Source organism: Leptonychotes weddellii, chromosome 2 (assembly GCF_054177405.1).
Source record: "Leptonychotes weddellii isolate Sample4059 chromosome 2, ASM5417740v2, whole genome shotgun sequence".
Classification (NCBI taxonomy): domain Eukaryota; kingdom Metazoa; phylum Chordata; class Mammalia; order Carnivora; family Phocidae; genus Leptonychotes; species Leptonychotes weddellii.
In genome coordinates, this window is record NC_138370.1 from 177336590 (window position 1) to 177363488 (window position 26899).

Sequence of the window (26899 nt, forward strand, 5' to 3'; positions counted from 1 at the left end):
TAACCTCCCCAGCGTCTATCACCCAGTCACCCCATCCCTCCCACCCCACCCCCCACTCCAGCAACCCTCAGTTTGTTTCCTGAGATTAAGAATTCCTCATATCAGTGAGGTCATATGATACATGTCTTTCTCTGTTTGACTTATTTCGCTCTCCCTTCTGAATGCTGCTTTGTCTTATGTTAATATAGCCACTCCAGATTTCTTCTAATCCGTGTTTGCATGGCATATCCTCTTTCACCCATTTACTTGTAATCTACCTAAATCTTATTAAAGTGGATTTCTTGTAGACAACATATAGTTGGGTCTTATATTTGTGCACTCAAACTCTGTTTTTAATTGGTTTGTTTAAAGTATTTAAACTTAATATGATTATTGATATGGTTGGATTTGGGGTGCCCATTTTGTTTTTCTGTTAGTTCTTTCTGTTTTCGTTCTTCTGTTCCCTCTTTCCTGCCTTTCTCTGAATTATTGATTAATTTTTAGAGTTCCATTTCAATTTGTATTTTGGATTTTTTGCTACATTTCATCATGTAATATTTTTAAAAGATTTAGTTATTTAGAGAGAGAGAGAGTGCATGTGCAGGGGGAGGGGCAGAGGGAGAGGGAGAATCTCAAGCAGATACACCGCTAAGCCTGGAGCCTGATGTGGGGCTTGATCCCACAACCCTGAGATCGTGACCCAAGCCAAAACCGAGAGTTCACCACCTAACGCACTGAGACATCCAGGCGCCCCTCATTATGTATTTTTTAGTGATGGCTACAGGGATTATAGCAGTCATACCAATTTTCAGTGTAGTTTTGGATTTAACGTTTTACCACTTCCAGTAAGTTGTGGCAGACCTACGAGCACCATCTTGTCATCGCTGCCATGCATTACATCTGCACACACTGTAAACACCCCAGAAAGTGTTACAATATTTGCTTTTAACAGTAATAAATATTCTAAAGAGCTTGAAAAAAAACAGTCTTTGTGCTTCTTCGGGTACTGAGCATTTCTGTCGCTCATTCTTATTTCTCAAGTTGCAGGCTTCCTTGGGACCTTTCCCTTCAGCCTGAGCAACTTTTGTTAGCACTCCTTTCAGAGCAGGCCCCCTGAGGACATGTTCTCTTCATGTTTATTTATCAGAGAATGGCTTCAGTTCACCTTCACTCCCAGAAGACACAGTTTGCTGAAGAGCAGGTTCTGAGTTGACAGTGCCCTCGGTCAGCCCTTCTGTGGTCTGAGCACGTGGCCCCTGATGGGAAGTTGGCGGCCGCCCACAGGGCCACTCCTCTACGTGTCCTGTGTCATTTTGCTCACACTGCTTTCAAGATTGTTCTCCATCTTTGGTTTTCAGCAGTTTGTGGTGTTTCTGGGCCTGATTTTCTTTTAATTCATCTTATTTAAGGTTGTTCAGCTTCTTGAATCTGAAAAATATGTCTTTCACTAAATCTGGGGAAATTTTAGCCATTATTTCTTTAATTTTTCAGCATTGGTCTCTTTTTTCTCTTTCAGGGACTGAAATAACAATTGTATTGTACTTCTAGTATTATCCCGCAGGTCTCTGAGCCTCTGTTCATGTTTCCCCGACATTTTTCTTTTCTCCTCTATACTGGATAGTTTCTACTATCTTTAAGTTCACTGGCTCTCATTTTCTGTCATCTCTGTTCTGTTACTGAGCTTATCATGTGAATATTTGGTGGTGTTTTAAGCTATCACATGATTCTATCGTAGAGAAAACTTGAGAGCCACTAGCTTCATACCTCAGGCCTCGGTGTCCTCACCTTAAAAAATGGGGTGACAGTGCCTGCCTTACCTTGCAGGGTTGCTGGGCCCAAAGCATGGGGTCTGAGACATCCAGTAGCCTCACCAGATCCAGTCAGGGAGTCGAGACCAACCGAAACCCAAGGACTTCCATTACCAGGTAGAGTGGGGTGTCTTTGTGGAAGGTACTGCCAAGCACAAAAGGATGTTGCCGCAGAAGTTCTCCTGATTTGAATGGTGGTAACAGGAGAGAAGCTAGCAGGGACATTCAGTCCAAGTTGTAAGGGTGTGAACATGCTTAGTGAGCTGTCACAGGCTTTTCAGGGGATGTGGACACACTGTCCACCAGCCACAGGGCAGTTACACATGCCAAGACTGAGGCCAGTACCGAGTGCCAAGAGCACCAGGGGAGGGTGATGGTCAGGGTGGAGAGACCAGAAGTTTCATCTTAAAATATGTTTTTAAGGGGAAACTACAGTATATAAAATTCACAGAAATCTATGTTTAGCATGTTACATAGAAATTTTTAAGTTTGTAGTTTAGGCTGCTGCCAACAGCATTACTGTATATAATTACCACAAGGGCCACACAGGCTGGAGTTGAAAAGAATTGTTCTCATATTTGCTGACTGGACCTGGTGGTGTACTCGCCAACATGACGTTTCAGTGTTAGACGCTTGTATCGCCTAATAATATGCTTATGCGTAATACATCGGCATTGGCTATTTTGTTAAGGTCTGATAAAACGTGACATTACATCTGCACACACTGTAAACACCCCAGAAAGTGTTACAATGTTTGCTTTTAACAGTAATAAATATTCTAAAGAGCTTGGGAAAAAAGTCTTTATGCTTCTTCGGGTACTGAGCATACCTTAAATGGTACAGTTTTGGGGGCGCCTGGCTGGCTTAGTTGGTAGAGCATGCAACTCTTGATCTTGGGGCCATGAGTACAAGAACCACATTGGGCATAGAGTTTACTTTAAAAGTCATTTAAAAAAATAATATTAACATCAAATGATACAGATTAATTTACAAGTAGATATTTCAGCTAAAGCTATTCTCCTCTTATTATTAACAGAATATCCAAGGTATCTCCAAGCACCCAATTCAAATTACTAAACCGCAAAATGTTAAAGGTAACACATTTCTCTCTACTTTGCTGAAGTATTGGGTAACATTTTTTAAAATGTTAGAAGCAGATGAGCAGATCTGCTTCAAGGGTCCCTCACCTATAAGTGTTTATAATTGCTTTCCTGTAGAACTAAATTCTTTGCCTTCCTCAAGTTCTCTGTATTTGCATGACCAGGATTTAAATACACTGAAAAATAAAACACAGCTAAATTGATATGGCACCTCCCTTTTAGCAGTTTACAAGTTAAAATAGATGATAATTATACGAGGAAAGTAGCTCCCTTCCCACCACCTCTCCCCCACCAACTGCCCAATAGAGAAAAAAAACAAACAAACATACAATAGACTGGCTTTTATTAGAGTCTGAAAGCTACTGGAAATGTTTATAAAAGCATACCAACACTGTTCTTTCTTCTGAGCTGTTCCACTGTAAGTTACATTTCTAAAAAAGAAAAAGGTCACATCTGAGCAAAGTAGGTTCTGTGGCCCGTCCCTCCAGCTCCTGCACCCTTGGTGGGGTGCTCCTGCCCTCTGCTTGGACACCACAAGACAGTGAAGCATGACCGGGTCCTTTTCAAATACACATTCACCCTTAAGCAGGACCCATGGAGGTGTCTCCTACTGTCCTTTAAAACATATTCTGTGCATCGAGGACCCACGCTTCCCCAAAGCCTGTCTTCTAGGCTGTGAGGCTCTGGGGGCCTCGAGGACATTCTTACTGGAGTACATTCGAGGTCTGCATTTGAGCTGTTCCTCACCAAGAATTCTAGACAGGATGTAAAATTTTAACAACAGAAAGCCTACTTTACTCTCAGCAGTACCATGTTGCTTTTAAATTATATTAATAAAAATATTCAGAAAAGTCAGAAATCTGGACTCTCAACTTTGGAATGATATTAAAATAAACTCTGTGTGAGGAATGGCTATGAATCAGCTTATGACCAAATTCACCAAGTGCTCTTGAAATACTGTTTCAGGTACAGAAGGCACAATGCTCACCATCTCCCCGAGGAGCATGTTTGTTGCGCCCAAGGGCCACACCTTCCTGGCAGCAGGTACGTGCAGACGGTGCCAGAGAGATGTCCTGTGTCATGGTGGCTCACTTTACATGTTCAAATACTTGGAAGGTGGATAATTCAAAGGTACTTACAGAATGCATTCTTTAAAGTAAATCCTAAGGCAAATATTTATACAAAAGAAAGATTTCTTGTGCACAGTAAATAAGAGCAGATCTGCTTCAAGGGTCCCTCACCTTCTCCAGATCCCAGATACCCCAACGCGGTCCCACCCAGTCTGCCCCTCCTTTCTCCTCTCTGTCCTCGGCACGCTCCGCGCTCTGCCCCGCTCGCTCTCTGCAGATGGGCTGGCCTCCAGCCCAGGCCAGCCCCACCTCATGCCCGCGTGGAACCTCTTCACTAGATAACATCTCGCTCCCTCCTTCGCCTCCTCTGTCTTGAGGAGGTGTACCCTGACCATCCTCTCCCTCCTGAACCCCCTTTCTTGATCTGTCTTTTCCAGTTCACTTCTCATCTTCTGATGTACCAGATAACTCACACACATTGTCTCCTGCTCCTAGAACATGGGCTCCACGAAGAAAGGCTTATCTATTTTGTTCATTATCAAATCCCAAGCACACCTCCTGGCACCCAAAGGCACCCTCTAAACTTCTGATGTATAGAATGAACAAATAAGTGCATATGGCCTATCCTGGAGGTGTTGCTGGCCTCACGGAAGGCAGGACAAGTACCTTAGACTTGCAGACACAGGGGTGGCCAGTGGCCCTGAGACCAAAGGACCCTGGCAGATGGGTGGGAGGATGTTGCTCTTGATGCTGCAGTAGGGACGGAAGGTTGAGGGTGGGCTGCAGCATGGGTAGCAATGACGAGGGACACTGTTGGCAGATTCAGAATTAATGTGAATTCTATCTCACAGACTTTTCACAGATTGAATTGCGCATTCTTGCACACTTATCTGGGGATCCAGAACTTTTGAAGTTATTCTGGGAATCTGAAAGAGATGATGTATTTTCCACCCTGACTTCACAGTGGTAAGATATATGAGCTCACAATATTATCAGAGCTGCAGGAATGCTGACATGATTTTAAAATCCTGAAGTTATTCCAAGGCTATTTTCATAAGAAGGAAATTATATTTTTCTCTAGTAGTTAATCCTTTTGAGAAAAGAGAAGTAGATAGTTAGAATGCCAAGATTTCCCTAATTATGAAAAAACTGATGGGGCGCCTGGGTGGCTCAGTCGGTTAAGCGACTGCCTTCGGCTCAGGGCATGATCCTGGAGTCATGGGATCGAGTCCCGCATCGGGCTCCCCGCTCGGCGGGGAGTCTGCTTCTCCCTCTGACCCTCTCCCCTCTCATGCTCTCTCTCACTCTCTCTCTCCAATAAATAAATAAAATCTTAAAAAAGAAAAAACTGATGGCTCTTCACCACTAAAAATACAGCCCATTGCTAGAGAATGTAATAGAGATATTGGAAGAATCCAATGTGGGAGTCTGTGCTCCCTCCACGCGGGTGTGCGAGCGGCGGGGCTGGGTGTGGGCGCTTCCTCTCCGCACCCCACCCCATCAGGGCCAGGAGCACATCAGACTGCAAGGACAGTCCCTGCCTGACAGTGACCTGTGCTCAAAGAGGATTCTGGAGACAGACAACCTTGGGTTTGGGTGGGCAGTTTGACAGTGTCCTCAAGCACTTGTCCTTGTGCGTCAGTGTTCTTAGGTGGTCAGCTTTTCCTTATCCTAGCTGTGGAACCCCTGCTGCCTCTTGTGCAGAGTGGGCTCTCCCCTCAGACTGACTGCCCTTGCCAGGGGCAGGGGTCCTGCCCAGGCCCTGCTGCAGACGGCTCTTGCGCTGCCGTTCCAGAGCGGGGTCGTGCAGCTGCAAGGGAGGCTGGTAACAGCCACTCTCTGGACAAAGAGGAACAGTCACAGTATCCACCAGAGCCAGGTACGCCGCTGCCTGGCACTCAGTCAGGATTCTGCTACGAGGAAGAAGAGGCACCTCATCTGCTGTCCGTCCCCTCCTTCAGCAGCTGTAGGCACCACCTTCCCTTCCCCTGCAGGCCTCTCCGCCAGGCTGCCCCTCCTGGGGGCCTCCTCACCCATCCCACCTTATCTTGGCATCCACTCACCCTCAGGAGCCACCCTGGAGGCACCACTCCATGAAGACTGGCCTCTGTGTTCTTGGGCCGCTACACATCCCTCTCCGTGCCCTTCACTGTCTTTTCTTTTTTTCTTTCTTAAAGATTTTATTTATTTATTTGACAGAGACACAGCAAGAGAGAGAACACAAGCAGGGGGAGTGGGAGAGGGAGAAGCAGGCTTCCCGCTGAGCACGGAGCCCGATGCGGGACTCGATCCCAGGACCCTGGGATCATGACCTGAGCTGAAGGCAGACGCTTAACGACTGAGCCACCCAGGCGCCCCATTCACTGTCTTTTCTGAAGGCGTGTGAGCCCTGCAAGGGCAGGGCCATGTCCCCTCATCCAGCACGGTGCCGGTCCTCCCCTCTCCGCCTCGGCCCCCCTGAGCCACCAGGTGTTCCAGGTACACGCCTCACTCAGGCCTTTCCTTCCCCTGGCTCGGGAAGCTCTTTCCCCGAGTGTCCCCGTGACTCACCCTCAGCTCACTGTGTGACGCCTCGGCGTCCCTCGAGGACCTGCCCTCCCACCACTGCACATCTCTCCATTGTCTCCACCCTGCATGTCCCGCTGGAATGTCAGCTTGCGGAGGGCAGGGCCACCTGGCCCTGTACCTGCGGTGCTCCATGAGGTGTGGAGTCTCAGCCTGCATCTGTGAATGAAACAGTCCTGTTGGCCAGGAAGCATCTCCTCTCCAGAAACCCCCCACCACAAGATTTATTTGAATTAAAAAAAAAAAAATCAGGAAGAAGTATTGTTGTCAAGGTGACAGAGGAGGGAGGATACTGCTGGACACTGAGCTGGGCTTTAAAGAGTGGTTGTGGGTAGTAGGGTTATGCTGGCATCCCCAGAGGAAGCAACAAACTCCACAGCAGAACAGGGCATTAGGCGGCGGGACAGCGTGTGGATGGCTCGGCAGGACGGTGTGCAGCCATCAGGCCCACTGCCAGCTCCCAGCAGCCTGCCATCTGGCCTTGAGCTGGGGGCCTCCTCTGTGCGTCCCCTCCTTGTCCTAGGTGCTGTCCAGGGGCCCGGCCCTCCCCTGACACTGGCCACTCTGCTGGGCAGGGCCCATCTCACACTGAGACCTTGCAGAGCTGTGGTCTGTGTTCCTCTCCTGCCGGCCGCTCCTCACCCCCCACCTGCCAACTTGAGGCCCCTCCCACCCCCAGCCCACCCAGCCGTCCTCCCCTGTGCAGGTTCCCTTCCTGTGAGTCCCACCTGGGATGCAGCCCAGACTCCCCTTCCGTGCCTCCTGCATGCCTGGGCGTGCAGTCATGGCCTGCTGGATGACCACTAGGTAAATGAGGGCGTGATGGACCCCCACCTCCCCATCGATCTCTGTCAGCTGCTCCATGTAGGACTTGCTGCTCCCTTCACTTCTCCCCTCCCTGGTTGCATGTTTCCAGCCCTGGGTGATCCCACTCCCTGCTTTCCTATTGCCCAGCCCCAAGATGCTGCAGGAAGCCATAAAGTGGTGAGTGAGTGAGTCCATCATAAATCTGGGTCATCCGACCTGAGAGGGACCCTTATTAGTCTCTACTCATCAGCTGCTCCAAATGTTTTTAGACTTGCCACAAATGTCTACTCTTCTCCCTTAATCTTTTTTTTTTTTTTTTAAGATTTTTAAAGTTTATTTGACAGAGAGAGAGACACAGCGAGAGAGGGAACACAAGCAGGGGGAGTGGGAGAGGGAGGAGCAGGCTTCCCTCAGAGCAGAGAGCCCGATGTGGGGCTTGATCCCAGGACCCTGAGATCATGACCTGAGTCGAAGGCAGACACTGAACGACTGAGCCACCCACGTGCCCCTCTTCTCTCTTAATCTTGAAAGAGAACCTCACCTTTCACTTGATTGACAAAAAAGAGGGCCTCAGACGTGAGTCCCTGAACCCCCTCCCACTTTGTCTCAGTGTGTCATTGCATGTCCTCCTCCCAGTCTTCAAAGATTTCTGTCTCGAAAGAGGAAGCATCCTCTACTGCCAAAGTCAGGAAGTCAGGACTGTGCACTGCACATCTCTAGGCAATGCCGTGCATTTACACATCAGTGTGAATGGCACCTCCTGGAGTTGTGCAGTGCCTAACCAGTACAACGTTACATGGCAATCCTCATGTGGATCCCCTTTATTTTCCATTTTTACTCTGGTGTTGTTCATTTCCCCTTATCGACTTCACCTCCCCCACCCCCCCCGAAAACAACAACAACTGTCTAGGGTTGCCTTCAGGGAAATCCTATTTTCAACCCCACTGGAGCCCTTAGTTACTGTTTAGGTACAAAAGAAGTCTGTACTTACTCCTTGTTCTTTCTCACTGCTGGCTCATTCTGGCTTTTTTGAATAAACTTTTACTTTACCCACTTAGGCTTTTCTTCTTCCAATTTGGAGCCTGGAACTCCTCCTATCTAAGACAATGACTGCCTTTCTTCCGGGTGCAGTTGGCGCTGAGGTCCACAGCCTGCACGAGGACGCTCGGGCGCTGCCCACCCGCAACCCCTAGTTCAAAGGCTCTGCAGGGGTCTGTCACTGACCCTGGGCACCTCCAAGTCCCGTGCTCTCTCCTGGCCTGCTGCTCCAGGGAGATGCCCTTCTCCTTGGTTTGCTCCATTGGTTCTTCTTAAAATTGAGATGTCATTTATATACCATAAAATTCATCTTCTGAAAGTGTACAATTCAGCAGTCTTTAACACATCACAAGGTTTTGCATCCATTGCCACTGCCTAATTCCAGAACGTTTCCATCCCTCCAAAGAGAAACCCCATCCCCATTCCTGTCGCTCCCCATGGAAATCACTAGTCTGCTCTCTGTCTCTCTACATTCATCTGTTCTGGATTTTTCACATTAATGGAATCGTACAATATGTGGCTTCCTGTGTCTGGCTTCTTTCACCGAACATAATATTTTTAAGGTTCGTTCTTGTGGTAGCTAATATCAGTACTTCCTTCCCTCTTACGGCTGAATAGATTCCATTATATGGAATCATGTATTCTATATATTTTGGTTTAAACAAACAAATAATCTTCCATTTGTTTATCCATTCGCAGTTGATGAGCATTTGGGTGGTTTCTACCTGGCTATTAGGAATAATCCTGCTGTGAACATTCACATACAAGTGTTTGTGTGGGTACGTGTTTTCATTTCTAATGGGTAGACACCTAACAGAATTGCTTGGGGCATATAGTAATTCTGTGTTTAATTTTTTTTCTTGTGGTAAGACACAATAACATAAAATTTACCATCTTAACCACTTTAAAATGTACAATGCAATGGCAACTATATTTAAATTTTTGAGGAACAAAATAGCGACACCACTTAACACTCTCATAAGCAGTGTATGGGGTTCCGATTCATCCACATTCTCGCCAGTACTTTTTATTGTCTGTCTGGTTCCATTGGTTCCAGCTGTCCTGGTGGGTGTGAGGAGTTGTCTCACTGGGGTTCCGACTCGCGTTCTGTGATGACTGAGGATGCTCAGCACCTCTCCCTGTGCGCGTCATTTGTGCTTTATCTTTGCCTCTTTTCCCTCCTTTGCACCTGGAACACAAGTGCTGACCCGGCTTCCTTCCTAATGTCCTTTCTTTCGTTTCACTCTCCCTCTAGTGAGGATATAACATAATACAGAGTTTTTAAAGCATGTAATAGATTTAGTTACACCCCTGCCCTCTCTCCAGAGGTATGGAAACCAAGGACAAAGAAGGAAATAATAAAGTTAAGAGCAGAAATCAATAAAATCAAAACTAGGAAAACAATAGAAAAGATCAATGAAACAAAAGTGGATTCTTTAAAAAAAATCAATAAAATTCATAAACCAACAAAGATAAAAATAGGACACAAATCATCAATATCAGGAATGGAATAGAGGATATTAATACAGATCCCAGAGGCAGCAAAAGGATAATAAAGGAATACGATAAACAACTTTATGCTAAAAAATCCAACATTTAGGAGAAACGGACCAATTTCTTAAAAACCATAAACTACCAAACCCCAACTAAGGTAAAATAAGTAATCTGAATAGTCCTAAAATCATTTTTAAAATGGAATTTATAATTTATAAGTTTCTGAAAAATAAATCTCCAGGCCTGGATGGTTTCCCTGGAGTATTTTACCAAATATTTAAAGAAGAATTAACACCTGATTGTATATAACTTCTTCCAGAAAATAGAAGAGAAATGAACACTTCCCACTTCATTCTATAAAGCTGGTATTACCTGATGTTTAAACCAGAGAGAGTAAAAAATAAATAAATAAACAACAACAACAAAACCCAAACCCACTGCAGACCAATATCACTCACAAACTTAGGTGCTAAAATCCTCAACAAAATATCAGCAAGCTGAATCCAACAATGTCTAAAAATAATTATTCACCATGTCCAAGTGGGATTTATTCCAGGCATTCAAGATTGGTTAAACATTTGAAAATCAATTAATATAATACACAGGTGATAAAGCTAAAGAATAAAAATAATGTGATTATATCTGTTGACCCAGACAAAGCATTTGACAAAATCCAACATTCATTCATGATAAAAATTCTCAGGAAGTTAGAAAGAGAGAGGAACTCCCTCAACTTGATAAAGAGCATCTTCAAAAAACCAACCTGCAGCTAACAACACATTTAATGGTGGAAGGCTGAATGCTTTCCCTCTAAGATCAGGAACAACTTGTTAGTATTGAATGTTGAAGCCCTAACCACTGAATAAGGCAAGAAAAAGACATAAATGGTATGCAGATTGGAAAGGAAGAAATAAAACTCTCTGTTTGCAGATGACATAATTGTCTATATAGAAGTCTCAAAGAACATACAAGAAAAGAATTTTTTTTAACTCCTAGAACTAGGAAGTTCAGCAAGGTCACAAGACACACTATCAGCACATAAAACCCAATTGTATTTCTATAAACTGACAATGAACATGCAGAAAATCAAAATGAAAAACACAAGATGGGTGCCTGGGTGGCTCAGTTGGTTAAGCGACTGCCTTCGGCTCAGGTCATGATCCTGGAGTCCCGGGATCGAGTCCCGCATCGGGCTCCCTGCTCGGCGGGGAGTCTGCTTCTCCCTCTGACCCTCCCCCCTCTCATGCTCTCTGTCTCTCATTCTCTCTCTCAAATAAATTTAAAAAAAAAATCTTTAAAAAAAAAAGGAAAACACAAGATCATTTAAAATCACTCCAAAGATAATGGAGTCATATGTAAAGTATCCGAAGAGAATGAAGTACTTAAGTACTCGTTTAACAGAGGATATACAGGATCCACATGTGTTGGATTACACAGTGCCAGTGAAAGCTGTCCAAGAGGACCTAGTGAGTGCGGACACACTACTGCGTGGAATGGAAGACCCGACATAGTGAATGTGTCCAGTCTTCCTAGGTTTATCCGTGGGCTTAATTCAAGCCCAATTAAAACTGAAGGAAGTGCTTTGTAGACGTAAGTAAGCTTAGTTTAGATTTATGTGGAAAGGCACAGGCCCTGGAAGAGCTAAAACAATCTTGACAAAGAATAAAGTGGGAGGAATCACTAGCTGATACTAAGATATGGTATGTGGTAATCAAGAGAGTGGGGTGTTGGCAGAGATCAATGGAACAGAAAAGAGAAGCCAGAAATAGACCCACACAAATATGCCCAATTGATTTTTGAAAACAGTATGAAGTATCGGGCAGAAAATAATTCTCTTCAGTTTCATGTCAAGCTGATCACCCAAAAAGCCAACTTGAGAAGTTCATATCTACATTGGATACTGTATATGTCTTTTCTGCATCTTATTAGCTTGTATTAGTTTTTGAGAGAACTTCAAAGATAAGAAGCTTTTAATATTTGCATGATGGTTGCCTTTAATTCCCCACACTTGTGACTTAGACTATAATTAGTCGCTGTGGAAATGATTTTTATGTCCAAACAGAGGACTAGGATAGCACACGGTAAAAAGCCACAAGATCAAGTATACTCTTAAAAATGTTTGTTTCATGCAAATGTCTTATTGTTTGAAACTCAAAAAGCAAATGGAAAAGTTGATATTCTATTCTGGAATATTTAGTAACATTTTCAAAGACTAACAATTTCCTTGAAAAACCTCTAAGGATACATAGATTACATATAAAAATGGAGACATGGAACAAGTCTTAGAAATCCTCTGTAAAGCTGTGATTTGATCCATAAAGCCTGAGACCCTGAGAGCTGGGACCTGCCCACGGAGTCACATCAGAGCTAGGACGAATTTTAGAGCCGCTGCGGCAGCTTCAGCATTTTCAAATGCACATGGAAGACAGCCATTCTACCCTGCAGGTCCAACACAGACCACAGGGCATCTTTCTACAGGGTAATCATTACATATTTGCCCAATTGTTAACAGTTTTACAAAATGCAAGTAAAAACCTTTCCTTATTGGCTGTGCATTTAACTCAACATTTTCAGAGTGAAACTTAGAAATTTTCACTGTAGAATATATCAATTTTTCTTCTACTTAAGACCTTCTGGGGTGCTTTTCTGAGATATTCTCTCATAAGGCAAGTGTGGTAGATGGTGTTGTGGGCCGATGCCCTGCTCTCAGGGGAGATGGTGCTTCTCTACCCAGCAGATGTCAGACTTGGGCCTGTGACTGGCTCTGGCTAACAAAATGTAAACAAAAGTGACACATGTCGCCCCTAAGCTGAGGCCTTAAGAAATTGCACATGATTCCTCTTGATTTCTCTCTGTCACCATACCTGGCAACATTGATCGACGCCGCTCCGTCATCCTGCATTATGTATGGCAGACCAGCCTGGGGGCAAAATGTAGTGAAGATGAAAGATCAACTATCCTTGCTGTGGATAGTAAGATTCTGGCGTAATTAATCATGGCAGCATCACTTGGCCTAACATAAGATCTATAGGACTTGGTGCCACAAGTAAGAGGTTGTATAACGAATCCTAAAACATATGGCCCTGGCTTCAGAGAGGGGTGGCAGGTGATGAGGAGACATCTGCTGGAGGCTGGGGGATGGCGTTTGGTAAATGGTATAACATTTGGTGAAATTGTCTTTTGTGATAATTTGTGAGGCAGATAATACCCTAATGAGCTGAAGCTTTAGGCAGAGTGGACCAACAGGACACTAAGACGTGTACTGGTTGGTCTTGTCTGCATGAACGAGGTACTGCAAGAAACAAACTCAGAAAAGAATTGGCCAGTGTACAAGTAGGCATGAAAGGGAATAGAAATTCCAGAAAATTGGAGTCTTACGCATTTGAATATAGAAATGATTCTCATCTCCAGCCAGTAAAAGATGAATCTGAAAAGGGTTTTGAGCAACAAAGGCCAATTAAAACACCGCCTTTAACAAATTAAAGGTGTGGCCTTAATACCTACCGTTCATGTCTCTGAAAGACTCAAGGTGGCACCTGTAAGTTCTGAGTTAGACTGCACAGCTCCAGACAAAAAGAGACTAGCAGTGGCTTTCCCACAAACTCCTGATAAACTCAAGGCACCTGCAGTAAAGTCTAGAGAGAGGATACATCTCCAAATGAATTATGGATGGGTCTGTTGGCCCGTGGAGCTGAATGAAGTCAAATGGAACTGATTACGTTTCTGAGAGTGGTACTTCCCAGAGGACCACCAGTCTGGACTAAAAGAGGCATTGATTGTTTGAGACTTAGACCCTGGGGCCCCACATTTTCTACGGGAAGATGCTGTCTGGGTTATATGCTCATCCCCCAGGGAAAGAAAATTTCTCACTGCCCTCTTACATGTAGCCAAGAAATATAATGGAAAAGGAAATCCCAGGAGATGGATAAAAAGCCATGGAGAGCAATGGACTAGGAATATACTCCTGAGGAACAGATTCAGGACCTTGTCAAGGACCCTCTTTCACGCCCAGAGAAGGGCCCCCTCAGCACCTACCCAATGAGAATGCTGCAGACACTGACTGCCATGCGTCTCGCACTCTTCCCGTTTCCAGACCGGGTGTGTTTGTTGTGGTCGTCCTGTGCTGCCCAACAGCTACAGCTCACCTGGGTGCCGGGAAGGCCTGGACTTTTTAGTCCATTGGCCTACAGAGAAAGAGGAGCCGCATCAAGACCTGCCATGAAGATGATCACAAAATCCTGATGCCCTGCTCAGATGGGACTTGGGATTGTCACCTAGACCAGGGGGAGGAAAGCAAATATGTGTGACCAGATATATTATTATTCAAAAATCTTTGTCTTCCTCCCCAGAGGAAGAGTGTACTTTCTCACCCATTGACTCCAGCTTGGCTGTGTGACTTGCTTCAGCCAATGGCATATGAATGCAAATGATGTTTGTCACCACTGGGTCACACGGGGTTCTCCAGACTCTCTTCTTCCTCTGCCATATGACAGCCATCACTGTTCCAGATACGGACTGGGCTGCACCCCTAAATCACAGGATGTAGATCATATGAGGCAGAACCTCAGCTGACCCATGATGGACGTGCTGCATGAACAAGAACCAGCCCTTGTTTGTGTAGGCCCCTGAGCATAGCCTCGTCTGGCCTTGCCACACAACAACGGTGCAACCATTTGTTTTGCCACAATTTAGATATGTCTCCATTAAAGATGAAATTAAATCCCACATTCTGTCTGCTTCATTAATGAGTTGATACCAGGCTTCAGTAATCTCTGAGTAAGCAGACTAGTGTTGTGGAGGATTATATGTGTGCTCTGGGCACTCCAGGCTGACTTTCCATGACTGCCTAAGATGTTCTATGCCTAGAAGGCCAAGAACAACTTAGAGGGTTTTTGTTGGGTTACTACCAACAGTGCTGAAGAACCTCCTTGCAACCTTGTGGTTTGGGTTCCTGGGTCACACTGCCACATGAAGGAGGAGCCAAGTTTATAGGTCACATCCCCTGGAAAGTGAGCATGACCCCCTCTGCACCTTTCTTCTGATGCGCACCTCATCCTGTAGTGGATCAGATGTCCTAACACGTGGCTATCTTAGTGGGGCTGTTTTTTAAGTTGTAATTCATGAGAACATTAAACAATGAATTTCTAGTTAAGATATAAAAAAAGAACAGACCTGTACCCCTGAAACAAATAATACATTCTATGTTAATTAAAAAAAAAAAAAGATGTAAAGAAAAAATCACAAGAGACTGTTGCTCTAACCCTAACAATAAAACCAAGATAAGAAAATTACAAAATTAGTTTTTCTAAATTTACCAGAGAGCTGAGGATACAACTAAGTGAACAGAACTCCAGACAGTGATGAGCCCTTCACAGAAATGAAGAAATCCAAGGCTTCTCTCATCACTGGTGGAGGGCCGGCAGTGGAGGACTCTGTCTTTCAGTGGGGAGGAAGAGACCAGCTAAGCTTAATTAAATGTGGGCTGGTGTGACAGAATTCTAAAGTGGCCCAGCTACAGATCCCATCACTTATCAACTTGTTCCCATGAGTCTTTATGGAGGGTCTAGGGGCAAATATCAAAGCTGAGGGCAGGTCAGGGCAGCTGAAAGTAGTCAACCCTCAGCATCCTGGGACCTTCAGCCACCAAGGGCTGGGTTACGGCAGAAGGCTGGGAGAACCTACAGCCCCCTGACAGGCATTCTGGTACAGGAGCGCTCTCCCATGGTGCAGAAAGCTGGGTGAGACTGGAGGGCAAAGCGAACTTCCTAGCAACCCAAAAAGCTGGCAGCTGGTTGGTAACACAAAGAGAGATCTCTTGTGGTCTGAAACACTGACAGTGTAACTGCAAAGCTCCAAGAAATCCTGGCAATTGTGCCAATTCTCAGACTGCAGACCCCATAGAAGGGAAATTTCTGATCCCACTTTCAAAACATTACAACTCAATAGTGAGCCGAATCAAACTAAAGTTGCAATAAAGTCTAGACCCAGCCCAACCACAGATCAAATTGACTTTGCTCCCAGCTCTAGTGACCTGACATAAAAAATGGTGTGTCCTTTTTAAGAAGTAAATATTTACTTCAGTCTCTACTCTCCAAAATGTCTAGCAAATAATTTTTTTGGCATTTTAAGACCTAAGAAATAAGAAAATGTGACTTACGACCAAGAGAGTAAGCAATCAATATAAGTCAACCAAAGAGATGGCCCAGATGTTGGAACTATCAGAAGAGATTTTTTTTATTATAAAAATGCCAAAGTATCTAAATGAACAAGTAGACAATATGTGTTAAGAGATGGTTAATTTTAATAGAGATGTGGAAACTATAAAAAGGACTCAAATAGAAATGTAAAAGATGAAAATACAATGACGAAACCAAGAATCCATCAGATAGCTTCACAGCAGACTGAACCCAGTGTAGGAAAGAAACATCAACTTGAAGACAGGCCAGTAGGAAGTGTCCCAAATGAAATAAAAAGAGGAAAAAAGTGAAAACCACCCAACCAACCAGAGAGTCCAAGATATGTGAGGCAATATAATGGTTTAACCTGTGTATATTTGGCATCTCATGAGAACGGAGAATTTGAAGGTAAAATGGCTGCGAACTTGGCAAAATTGATTAAAGGTATCGATCTGCATATGGAGAAGGCTCAACAAATCCCTAATAAGTTAAACACAAAGAGAACCACACATTAGGCACATTACAGTCAAACTCACAAACACCAAAGAGAAGAGAAAACCCCGAAAGCTGCAGAGGGAAAAAGACACGTTATATACAAAGAAGAGTATGTATTACAGCTGAATTTTCCCAGAAACAGTGGAGACCAGAGGATGAAGGCATAACATCCTTGCCGTGCTGAAAGAGTTCATCTAGATTTCTGTATCCAGAAAATTATCTCCCAAAAATGAAGGCAAAATAATTTCAGATTTATGAAATCTGAACGAATGTGTCTTAGCAGACCTGCACTACTTGGAATGTCAAAAGCAGTTCTTCAGGCTGGAGAGAATGAGGCCACTGGACCTGGAGGTGCAGGCAGGAATAAAGAACCCCAGGGATGGTGAAGACAGATACAGAAACATGCTTAGCTTCATTTTACATTGTTTATTTTATATATTTTGTATAGTTCTATATCCGACTTATATATGGTTTTGAATTCTTGAAAAGACTTTAAACAGTTTTTTAAGTTTACAGCATAGAAATAAAATATAATCCACGTATGAGTGAAACCATATGAAAAGTCACATATGTGGAATATAAGAAACAGTGCAGAAGAGAAGGGAGGGAAAACTGAATTGGAAGAAATCAGAGAAGGAGACAAACCATGAGAGACTCTTAACTCCAGGAAAGAAACTGAGGGTTACAGAAGGGAGGAGGGTGGGGGGATGGGGACACGTGATGTGATGAGCGCTGGGTGTTAGACGCAACTGATGAATTGTTGAACACTACGTCTGAAACTAATGATGTACTATGTGTTGGCTAATTGAATTTAAATTAAAAAATATATACATAAGACATAAAAAGTACAATGGGCAGGAGGGGGAGAATGTGGAATTATGTTATTGCAAGTTTCTCACTTGCCCGTGCCTCACTGTAATTGTATCTAAAGGCAGACTATGACAACTTGAAGATGCGTGTTACAATTTCTAGGGCAACCTGTAACACAATACCTAGACAAGTCAGCACAGGAGATAAAATGGGATATTAAAAATAAGTGATTCGGTGTGCCTGGGGGGGCTCAGACTGTTAAGCATTTGCCTTCAGTTCAGGTCCTGATCTGAGAATCCTGGGATCCAGCCCAGTGTAGGGCTCCCAGCTCCGTGGGGAGTCTGCTTCTCCCTCTGCCCCCCCCACTTGTGCTTGCTCTCTCTCTCTCTCTCAACTGAATAAATAAAGTCTTTAAAAATAAAAAATATGTGATTCACCCAAAAGAATTCAAGAAAGGAGGAACAGAGAACAAGATGCAAATGGTGTAAATAAAACTAAAATTCCGAGATGGGAAGTTTAAACTACAAAACAAAGAGCATTACTAGAAATAAAAAGAGACATTTCATGATGATAAAAGACAAATTCATCGAGAAGGTATAGCCATCCTAAACCTGAATGTACCTAATAAGAGAACTTTAGGGCCACCTGGGTGGCTCAGTTGGTTAAGTGACTGCCTTCGGCTCAGGTCATGATCCCAGGGTCCTGGGATCGAGCCCCACATCGGGCTCCCTGCTCAGCGGGGAGCCTGCTTCTCCCTCTCCGACTCCCCCTGCTTGTGTTCCCTCTCACGCTGTCTCTCTCTCTCTCTCTCTCTGTCAAATAAATAAATAAATAAAATCTTTTAAAAAAATTTTTAAAAAAGAGAACTTAAAAAGCTTGAAGCAAAAATTGACAGAACTAAAGAGAGAAACAGAATGTGCATTTTATTCAGTCACTGAACCAGCCCTTGCTTTTCCCAAAGCGAAATTTATTTTTAAGTGAAATTCAGTAAGTATGTAATTAAGAGGTCATATTATTAGCCTTTTAGGATACATACTGTGGCACTGATTTCAAGATATGTGCATTGCAAACATCTGATTATCACGCATTATTATTTTTTCCTGGACTCCTTATAATGCTCCTAAAGTTCTGCTGTGATGTTCTTTCTTCTCATCCAGTCATTTTCTCCTAAGTGGTATTGTTTGATCTTCCAGACTCTTGTATTAAGAGGTTGCTTGGGGGGCGCTTGGGTGGCTCAGACAGTTAAGCATCTGCCTTCGGCTCAGGTCATGGTCCCAGGGTCCTGGGATCGAGCCCCGCATCGGGCTCCCTGCTCCTTGGGAGCCTGCTTCTCCCTCTGCTTCTCTCTCTCTCTCTCTCTGTCTCTCATGAATAAATAAATAAAATCTTTAAAAAAAAAAAAGAGGTTGCTTGGTTCTCTGGCATATTTAATTCCTTCCAATATTTCTACAGGCATTGGCAATTTTTAAACAGTTCAGTGTTTTATTGGCCCTCAGAGCTTCCTAATGTTACATGTTCTCCAAAACATCACAGGAGCGACACACGCAGATTAATAAGCACCGCAAGTTGGCCAAGTCCTGTTGATGAGCAGAATCATCTCCAGTGGAAGTGGGTTATTCACTGGTTCTTCTTGTCAAAGAGGAGAGTGGATTTGCATGCTTGATGACCATGGTCATTTTGCTGCTTTCCCACTGAGGTGCTTCATACAGAGGGGGCGCTGGCCGGGGGAGGGGGTAAAAGTCAGCCACAAAACTCTGGCCCCACCAGGGGCGTCTCCGGTCAGCCACAGCCAAGCTCCAGAGTCTGGGCAACACATAGAGTCACAGGGCCTGCCTTACAGGGAGAAAACTGGGAGGGAAGAATTGGGATAATATTCCATTAAGAGTATTCTTAAATTTTAATGGATTTCAATACATTTAATGCAATGAATAATTTATTCTGGAGCCCTAAAAGAGATTTGGAAGAAAAGTTGGCAGAACTTGCTTTTGTTCTGACGGCCTGTGCATGTCCTCTCTTCTGTGCCCAGAAGGCTTCTATCCCTCTTTCTTCTCTTCTTTTTATCCCTTTAACAATACAAACAGCACTCACCGTTATGCCTTGCATTGTTTTAAAGACATCTCATTTAATACCAACAAGAACCTGCGATTATTCCCCCATCTTTTGGAAAAACTGAGGCCGAGGTTGTTTTAGTAACTTGGACAAGGTCACATGGTCGCTGCCTAAGCCCCGTGATCCATATCCAGTTTGTGATTCTAGAGCCATGGCTCTTAACCCTTGGGGCTTTAGGGAGTAAGCACCCCACTCCTCTTCCTTAGCCTCCTACTGATAGGGCCTCCACTGGGGTTTCAGTTGAAGAGGAGACCATTTGCTGAGATGTGGCAGGGCAAAGCCCTGTGCACCAGCCCCAGTGGGCGCGCTTGGAGGAGCAAGTCCCAGGGTCTAGGCAGTCTTCCTGGAGGCAGAGACGGAGTCTACAAGGTCACAGATGCAACCAGGGCCGCAGCTCCCCCAAGAGGAGCAGGAACAGTCCACTCCTCACCCTCTGAGATCTGCCAGGGTGAAGCTGCAGCGCCTCAGGGTCCAATCCCTCAGGACATGGGACAGCATGAGGACTCAAGGAGGTAGAAATGGGAAACGCCACGCAGAAACCCACGGAGAAGGACGTCAGGAGAACAGACTCCAAACCACGGGCTTCATTCTGATGAAGCTGGAGTGGAAAGCATGGCTTACAGTATGGTCAGATGGACCACTCCTACCTGCCCCTAAACTGGACCTAGCCCCATTCTGCAGAAGTTGCCCAGGCGAGGGCAGGGCTCGCTGCATGGGAGGACAGACCGTGCATCGGAGCTGGAGCTGAGCAGTCCACCAGGTCATTCCTCCCCTTGGGACAAGAGAGCAGGTGTGCCAGGGACCCTGCACCTTCTGCCTCGCAGTGAAAGTGTTCCTGACGCTTTATCCAGGGCCCTCTTCCCATCGTCCACATGTTCTCAGGATGCCCTCCTCCCTTCCCTGGTTCCATCTGGGCTCCAGGTCCAGCTGTGCCATTGGCTAATAGTATGATCCGAGATCTTTTTCATTTATAAAATGGGAGTAAGGACGCCTACCTCCCAAGATGATCCCACTCATGTACTCAACAGATATGTGAACATCAATCACACGATACAGCCGTGAAGACAGGTCATCTGTGGGGAAGATGGACCTTACATGATGCAACTGAATATTCCATCACATTTTCTAAAAAGTCATAAAAGAGAAGTACAGGTGCAGAGAGGGTAATGGACGGTGCCCTGTCCCAGCCTGTGGGCAGAGAGGCTTCCATGAAGGGGGGGAGCTGAGCTCTTGGGCAAGAAGACGCACAGCAGAAAGGGAGGGTGGTGAACAAGGCAGAGGCAGCGAAGGCACGAGGCCCTCTGCAGTATGGTCAGATGGACCACTCCTACCTGCCCCTAAATTGGACCTAGCCCCATTCTGCAGAAGTTGCCCGGGCGAGGGCAGGGCTCGTGGTAACCTTCTTACGCGGCAGGCGAGACTTGTGTTTATGTGGCCCGCATTCGCGTCATTAAAACAAATGTCAAGTACAACAACCGATCAGAATTACAGGGGCCTGGGACGTCTGGGTGGCTCAGTCGGTTGAGCGTCTGCCTTCGGCTCAGGTCATGATCCCAGGGTCCTGGGATCGAGTCCCACGTCGGGCTCCCTGCTCAGCGGGGAGCCTGCTTCTCCCTCTGCCTCTACCCCTCCACCCTGTTTGAGCTCTCTCTCTCTCTCTCTCTCACATGCTCTCTTTCTCAAATAAATAAACAAAATATTTAAAAAAAAAAAAAAAAAAAAAAAGAATTACAGGGGCCTGTTGGGGTGACCCCCCTCCCCGGACATGGCATAGATTCTGAAGCCTGGGAGCCCTGCAAGTGTCCCTTGAGAGATTCGAAAGGAGGACGTAGGGAAAGATATCCAGCCCAGGGTTCACATTGACAGGAAACCAGGAAGGGTGTTCACGTGGACTTCTCCATGGGAGATTTTTTCAAATTGGGTCTTGAAGATGTTTCTTTCTCCACAGCTGCAAGGCAGAGGGAACATCTCCTACATTTATTTCTTAGACTTTTTTTTAACTATGAAGACTTGCATTTTTAAGGCCAGACTCTGGAATTTCTTTAGTTAGCATTATAAACCAAAGGCAGATGCACAGAGATGACCTTGGCTGAAGAAATGAAGAGCCCGAGGAGGAGCTGAGGCAGCAGGAGTGACGTGTGCAATAACGCCCTGCCTTCTTCCAGGGTGTCCCCGCAAGCCGGGACCAAGGGGGCCACCAGGTTCAGCAGTGGGAAGGCCGGCATCAGAGCTGGCTTTGGAGAACGGGGAGGCGCAGAACTCAGGTTTCCTGGGGCTCTGGTGACCCGCGGTCGTCTGTCCACAGTTCAGAGTGGGCCCATGCCCACTTGCTCAGAGCCCCTGGCCCAATGAGCAGAGATTGTCAGCCTGCAGACCTCCCTTCACAACACCACACTGGGGACGTGCCCACAGGTGGAGGTAGAGGTCACTTTTCCTGGGCCATCCATCTTGTCGAGAATCCTCTGGTTCATTTTCCTCCTCTTCCTCATCTGTCTGGGCTTGTACATGCCTGCGCAGACTCACAACGAAGGTACTTGGGGGTGGGTGGTGGGGGAGTCAGGGCACTCAGCCATTCTGCGCGTAACGCGGAATTCATAGCCCTGCGTTCAGCCCCACGTCTCCCCCGCTTTGGGCTCCACCTATACTCCCAGCTGTCACCCCAGCCTCCCCCGCCCCCACCATCTTTTATAAATGTGCAGAAATGAAATCCCTTGCTGCTGGTAGCCCCTCTCCTGTTCTCTTCTTTCTTGTAGATTTATTTTAATTCCTTTGCTTTATGTTAGTGGAGCCTCAGGAGGGAACAGAGATAGATGTGTGTGACTGACCTTCCGTGTTGGACTAGAAGCCCGTGGGTTGGCTTTCAGCGAGGAAGCATGGGTGTTTCTCTGTGGCTCTGGAGCAGGGGTCCTTGCATCGTCTGGGGGAATGGTAACAGGCTTGAATCGGAGAAGTCAGCAGAGGTGGCAGAGCCAGCAGGAATGGAGTTGATAAGACTTAGGATGTGGGGAGCAGGGGAAGTCAGGGTGAGTCAGGCCTGAGTGGGTGGTGGGGGCCGTGAGAAGGGGGTGCAGTGGGAGGAAGCAAGAGTCCAGTCCGAGCTTGTGGAACTGGAGAGTCTCTGCCACATCCACAGGGAGCACCACACAGGTAAGTTCAGCCGGCTGAGCTCAGAAGGGAGGTCACGGGGGGCCTCGGTAGATACTCAGGAAATGGTAGCTGTTATCAGTGCTCTTGGGAGGGACGTAACTGTGTGCAGGTGTGTGTGCATGCCCTGCCTGTGCACGTTTCTGAGGCTCAGTCTGATTCACTGCCTCCCTCGCAGCCCCCCCCCAGCACTCACCTCCCCTGAATGGGCGTGAGCTCGTGGCAGGCACCACTCCCCGCTGGCTGGACCTCCTCTCGCGGCCCAGGAGCTGAGTGAGTGGACAGCCCTGAGCTGAGGACCTTATCTGCCCTCAGGGCCCTGCTCCCTCCTGAGGCTGCAGATGCAGCTGAACCAGCGCCTGTGGTCTGACCGGGGCCGTGGTAGCCCCGCAGCTGGGCGCGGGAGTGGCGTGGGCCTCCGCCTCTCTGTCAGATCCCTGTCCAGAGTCCCTATGCATTCAGGACTCCAGGAGTGGTTTTCTAGGGGAAATTTGAATAAAGAGCTCAAGGACTAATCTGCTTTCCTATGAGAAAAGTGATTAACTTTCATACATTGCTGGTGGGTGAACACGGAGCAGCCACTGTGGAAAATAGTCTGGTAGTGCCTCAGAAAAGTGAAACAAAGTTACCATATGACCCAGCAGTTCCACTCCGAGGTATCTACCCCAGAGAAATGAAAACCTCTGTCCACAGGAAGACCTGCACATGAGTGTGCACATCACCCAAAGGCCCTCAGCAGAAAAGGCAGGCAAACTGTGGTCCCTACGGCAGCGTAGTTAGTATTCAGCCACAGAAAGGAATGACACCTGTTACTACATGGATGAACCTTGAAAACGTCACACTGAGTGAAAGAAGCCAGTCACAAAAGACCACATATTCTGTGATTCCATTTATACATGTGACATGTCAAGAACAGGCAAATGTATGGAAACAGAAAATAGACTACCAGTGGCCAGGAGTTGGGACATGAAGAGAATGGAGAGTGACATAACAGGTATGGGGTTTCTTTTTGGAGTGATGAGAATGTTCTGGAATTAGTAGTGACTGTTGACAGAGCATGTGTGAATGTACTGAAAAGCCCTGAAGTTTGTACCTTTAAAGGGTGAATTTTATGGCATGTAAATATATCTCAATAGTAAAACAACAACAAAGAAAAGGGTAAAAGGAATTATTGACTCCCCCTAACAATTTCTGTAATTAAAGTTAAAACATGGATGGAAATATGGGTACAGAGTTTGGGATGATGAAAGAGTTCTGGAAATAAGTCATAGTGATGATTATGCAACATCATGAATGTACACAATGCCACCAAATTCTACACTTGGGCACGGTTAAAATGATAAATTTTAAGTTATGTATATTTTACAAAAGAAAAAAAAACACTGAGGGAATTAACTATACCTTAAATGAGTGTCTTCGTCACTTGCTGTGAGGACACTAAGAAATACCAAGCTTTTCAGCTGGAGATTTATTGGCTCTACATCTGAGCCTGACGGGCCCCGGGACCCCGTCCGAGACTGGCTGCCTGTGTGGGCCTCCCTCCTCTCTGCACCTCATTCTCTCCTAAACCAAACTGCTTCTCTGCCTGCCTTGTGGGCCTGGCCACTGGAAGGTCAGTAGGCTTCCGGCCAGCCTGGAGATCCCCAGGAAGTACGTCTTTGGCCCAGGCTGTGTCTCTGCTTCCAAGAACTTGATGGCGGGTTAGGGTCTGCACTTCTCCCCTGGTCCCCTCTCGGGCAGCTGCCCCACTGTGTGCTGGAACTGTTTCCCTGCATCTGTGTCATCATTAAGTATGGTCAGACTTCATCTTTGCCGGTCTACTCTGTGGAAAGTGAGGTGGCCTTTACTTGCATTTTACAGGACTAATAAGGTTCTATGAATTAGCCATTCCAATTTCCCCTTCTAGAAATTATGTTTATATCCTCTGCCCAGTTTTCTATTTTTTCTTAATGACTTGTAGAGGTTCTTTATATATTCTGGGTATTACCCCATTTCTCCTTTATATGCCCAGTGTATAGTTTTTAATTGTCTCTTGAATTTTTTATGATGCTTTTTATAATACAGGATTTTAAAACTATGATGCAGACTACTTTATCATTCATTCCTTATTATGGTTTGTATTGTGTGTGTCTTTTCATTAATACTCTCCTATTTGCAGAAACCTGTACTCGCCTTTGTTTTCTTTAATTGTACTTAAGATTTGGTTTTTTGTTGTTGTTGTTCATGTTTAGGCCTTTAATCCATCTGGGCTCTGATCTTGTTATTTTGTGACACATAAAAACCAAGGTCTAATTTGATTCCTTCCAGTGTGGCAAGCCTGTGATCCCAGTGTAGTGTCTGGGAATGTCTGCACTGTTCCCATGGCTTTCTGTCTGTCAGAGAGCAAGGTGTGTGAGTATGGGGCTGCCGCCAGGCTTTCCATTCCATTCCATACAAGTGTTTATCCCTCCACAATATCTTGTTTTATGTTAATTTGTCTCTGTTTTTGTGTATGATACAAAGTAGACACTTAACTTTATTTTCCCAAACAATTCCAACCCTGCATAGATTTGAGATGCCAGGTTATTGACTGTGTTTTCATATGTACTATGGCCTGTTTGGGGCTTTCTGTTTTCTTCTGTTGACTTCTCTGTTTCTACATCAGTGTCAGTATTGACCTTCCGCGTATATCCTCACTGCTCACCCTCTTTAACATCTTCTTGACTATTCTCATTGGGGTTGTTTTTCAGGTGAAACTTAGAATCACTTTATAAAGTTTTCACCCCCAAATCCCACTGGTACTTGTGTGAAACTGCACTAACACACACTCAGCGTGGGGGCGTTGACATCTGCCAGTGTGTCACCTCCTGTCCGAGAGCGTGGCTCATCTTCCACATATCCTCACATCCCTTCCTTCATGAAGATCTGGCACATTTCTTCTCAAAATTATTGTCAGATATTTGGGGTTTTTTTACTGCTATTTGGAAGATCCTCACATTATTGGTTGTGGAGTTCCATATGCACCTAGCAGCCCCAGCTTACTGATTGCTTATGTTTGGATCTTCAGTTTCGGTGGTTTTCGTTTGCTTGCTTGCTTGATCTACACATTTCTGAAAGGAGTATGCCAGAATCTCCCATTATAATTGCTGATCAGTTTTTTCCCAGTGGTTTGGTAAGTTTTTTCTTAAGAGGCTTTGAGGCTGAATTGTTTGTTAGGTGTTTGTATGTTCACGATGCATATATCTTCTTGTCTTACTTTCAGCAGCATATAATCTCCTTCTTTGTCCTTTATGACTTTTTCTTGGTTTAAAATAAATTTTTATCAATATTGAGATTTCTTTTGGAGAGCATATTTGTCTTGTATATCTTTTCCTATTCTTTTATTTTTACCTTTCTCTGTCTTTCTGTACATAATATTAAAAAAAATTTTTTTAAGTAGGCTCCATGCCTAGCGTGGAGCCCAACACGGGGCTTGAACTCATGACCCTGAGATCAAGACCTCAGCTGAGATCAAGAGTCAGATGCTTAACTGACTGAGCCAACCAGGCCTGAGCCACCCAGGCACCCCAATATTAAAATTTTTAAATTCAATCTGTGAGTCCCATTCTCTTAATTGGTGAATTAGCTCACATACATCTGTAATAGTTACTGATATATTAAGCCTTTTCTGTCTTATGTTTTCAATGTACTGTGTTTTCTTTTCTTTCCTATTTTCAATTGAATAGGTCATATTTTCTTCTGCTAGTTTGAGATTTTGTACTTAAATTTTTGCAAGCAGTCTGGACATAACTTTCATTTCTTTTAATTTCCTTGTCAGGTTTTTGAGTCAGGAAGTATTTCTTCTTTTTCATTCTCTGGAAGAGTTTATATAAAAGTGGTCCTGTTTCTTCCTCAAATGTTTAGAGGAAATCATCAGTGAATTAGCTGGGACTGTGATTTTTTTGTGTGGGATTAAACTTATTTAATAGACATATGACTGCTCAGATTTTCTGCTCCTCCTTGTATTAGTTTCAGTATATTGTGTTTTATGGTGAATTTGTCCATTCCATCTATATTTCCAAATTTATTGGCATGAGGTTGCTCATATTAGCCTCTTTTTTTTATCTTGATGACTGTAGGGTCTGGAAGGATACTCCCTCTTCATTCTCAGTATTGGTAATTTGTGCCTTCTCGTTCTCATTCTTATTCAGGTTTCCTAAGGACTTACTGATTTTATTAATCTTTTCAAAGAACCAATTATGTCATTGTTAAATTTCTTTATTGTATGTTTGTCCGTTGTATTAATGCCTTCTCTTTATTATTTTTTCTTTCTACTTTCTTTGGAT

The 26899-nt window shown here is 45.0% G+C and overlaps 1 protein-coding gene and 1 long non-coding RNA gene across 2 annotated transcripts in view; both read left to right on the forward strand.

The window, feature by feature from the left end:
• The window catches only part of LOC145720251 (uncharacterized), a 27119-nt gene extending 22065 nt beyond the window's left edge, over window positions 1-5054 (forward strand). The window contains exons 2-4 of the long non-coding RNA XR_014143137.1: window positions 1804-1904; window positions 2824-2881; window positions 3854-5054. This is a non-coding gene — a long non-coding RNA (uncharacterized LOC145720251). The remainder of the gene's footprint in view (window positions 1-1803; window positions 1905-2823; window positions 2882-3853) is intronic.
• Window positions 5055-7483: 2429 nt separating this feature from the next.
• Window positions 7484-26899, forward strand: part of POLN (DNA polymerase nu) — a 51565-nt gene continuing 32149 nt past the window's right edge. The window contains exons 1-2 of the mRNA XM_081813184.1: window positions 7484-7506; window positions 22484-22598. Coding sequence (XP_081669310.1) covers window positions 7484-7506; window positions 22484-22598 — 138 coding nt within the window. The remainder of the gene's footprint in view (window positions 7507-22483; window positions 22599-26899) is intronic.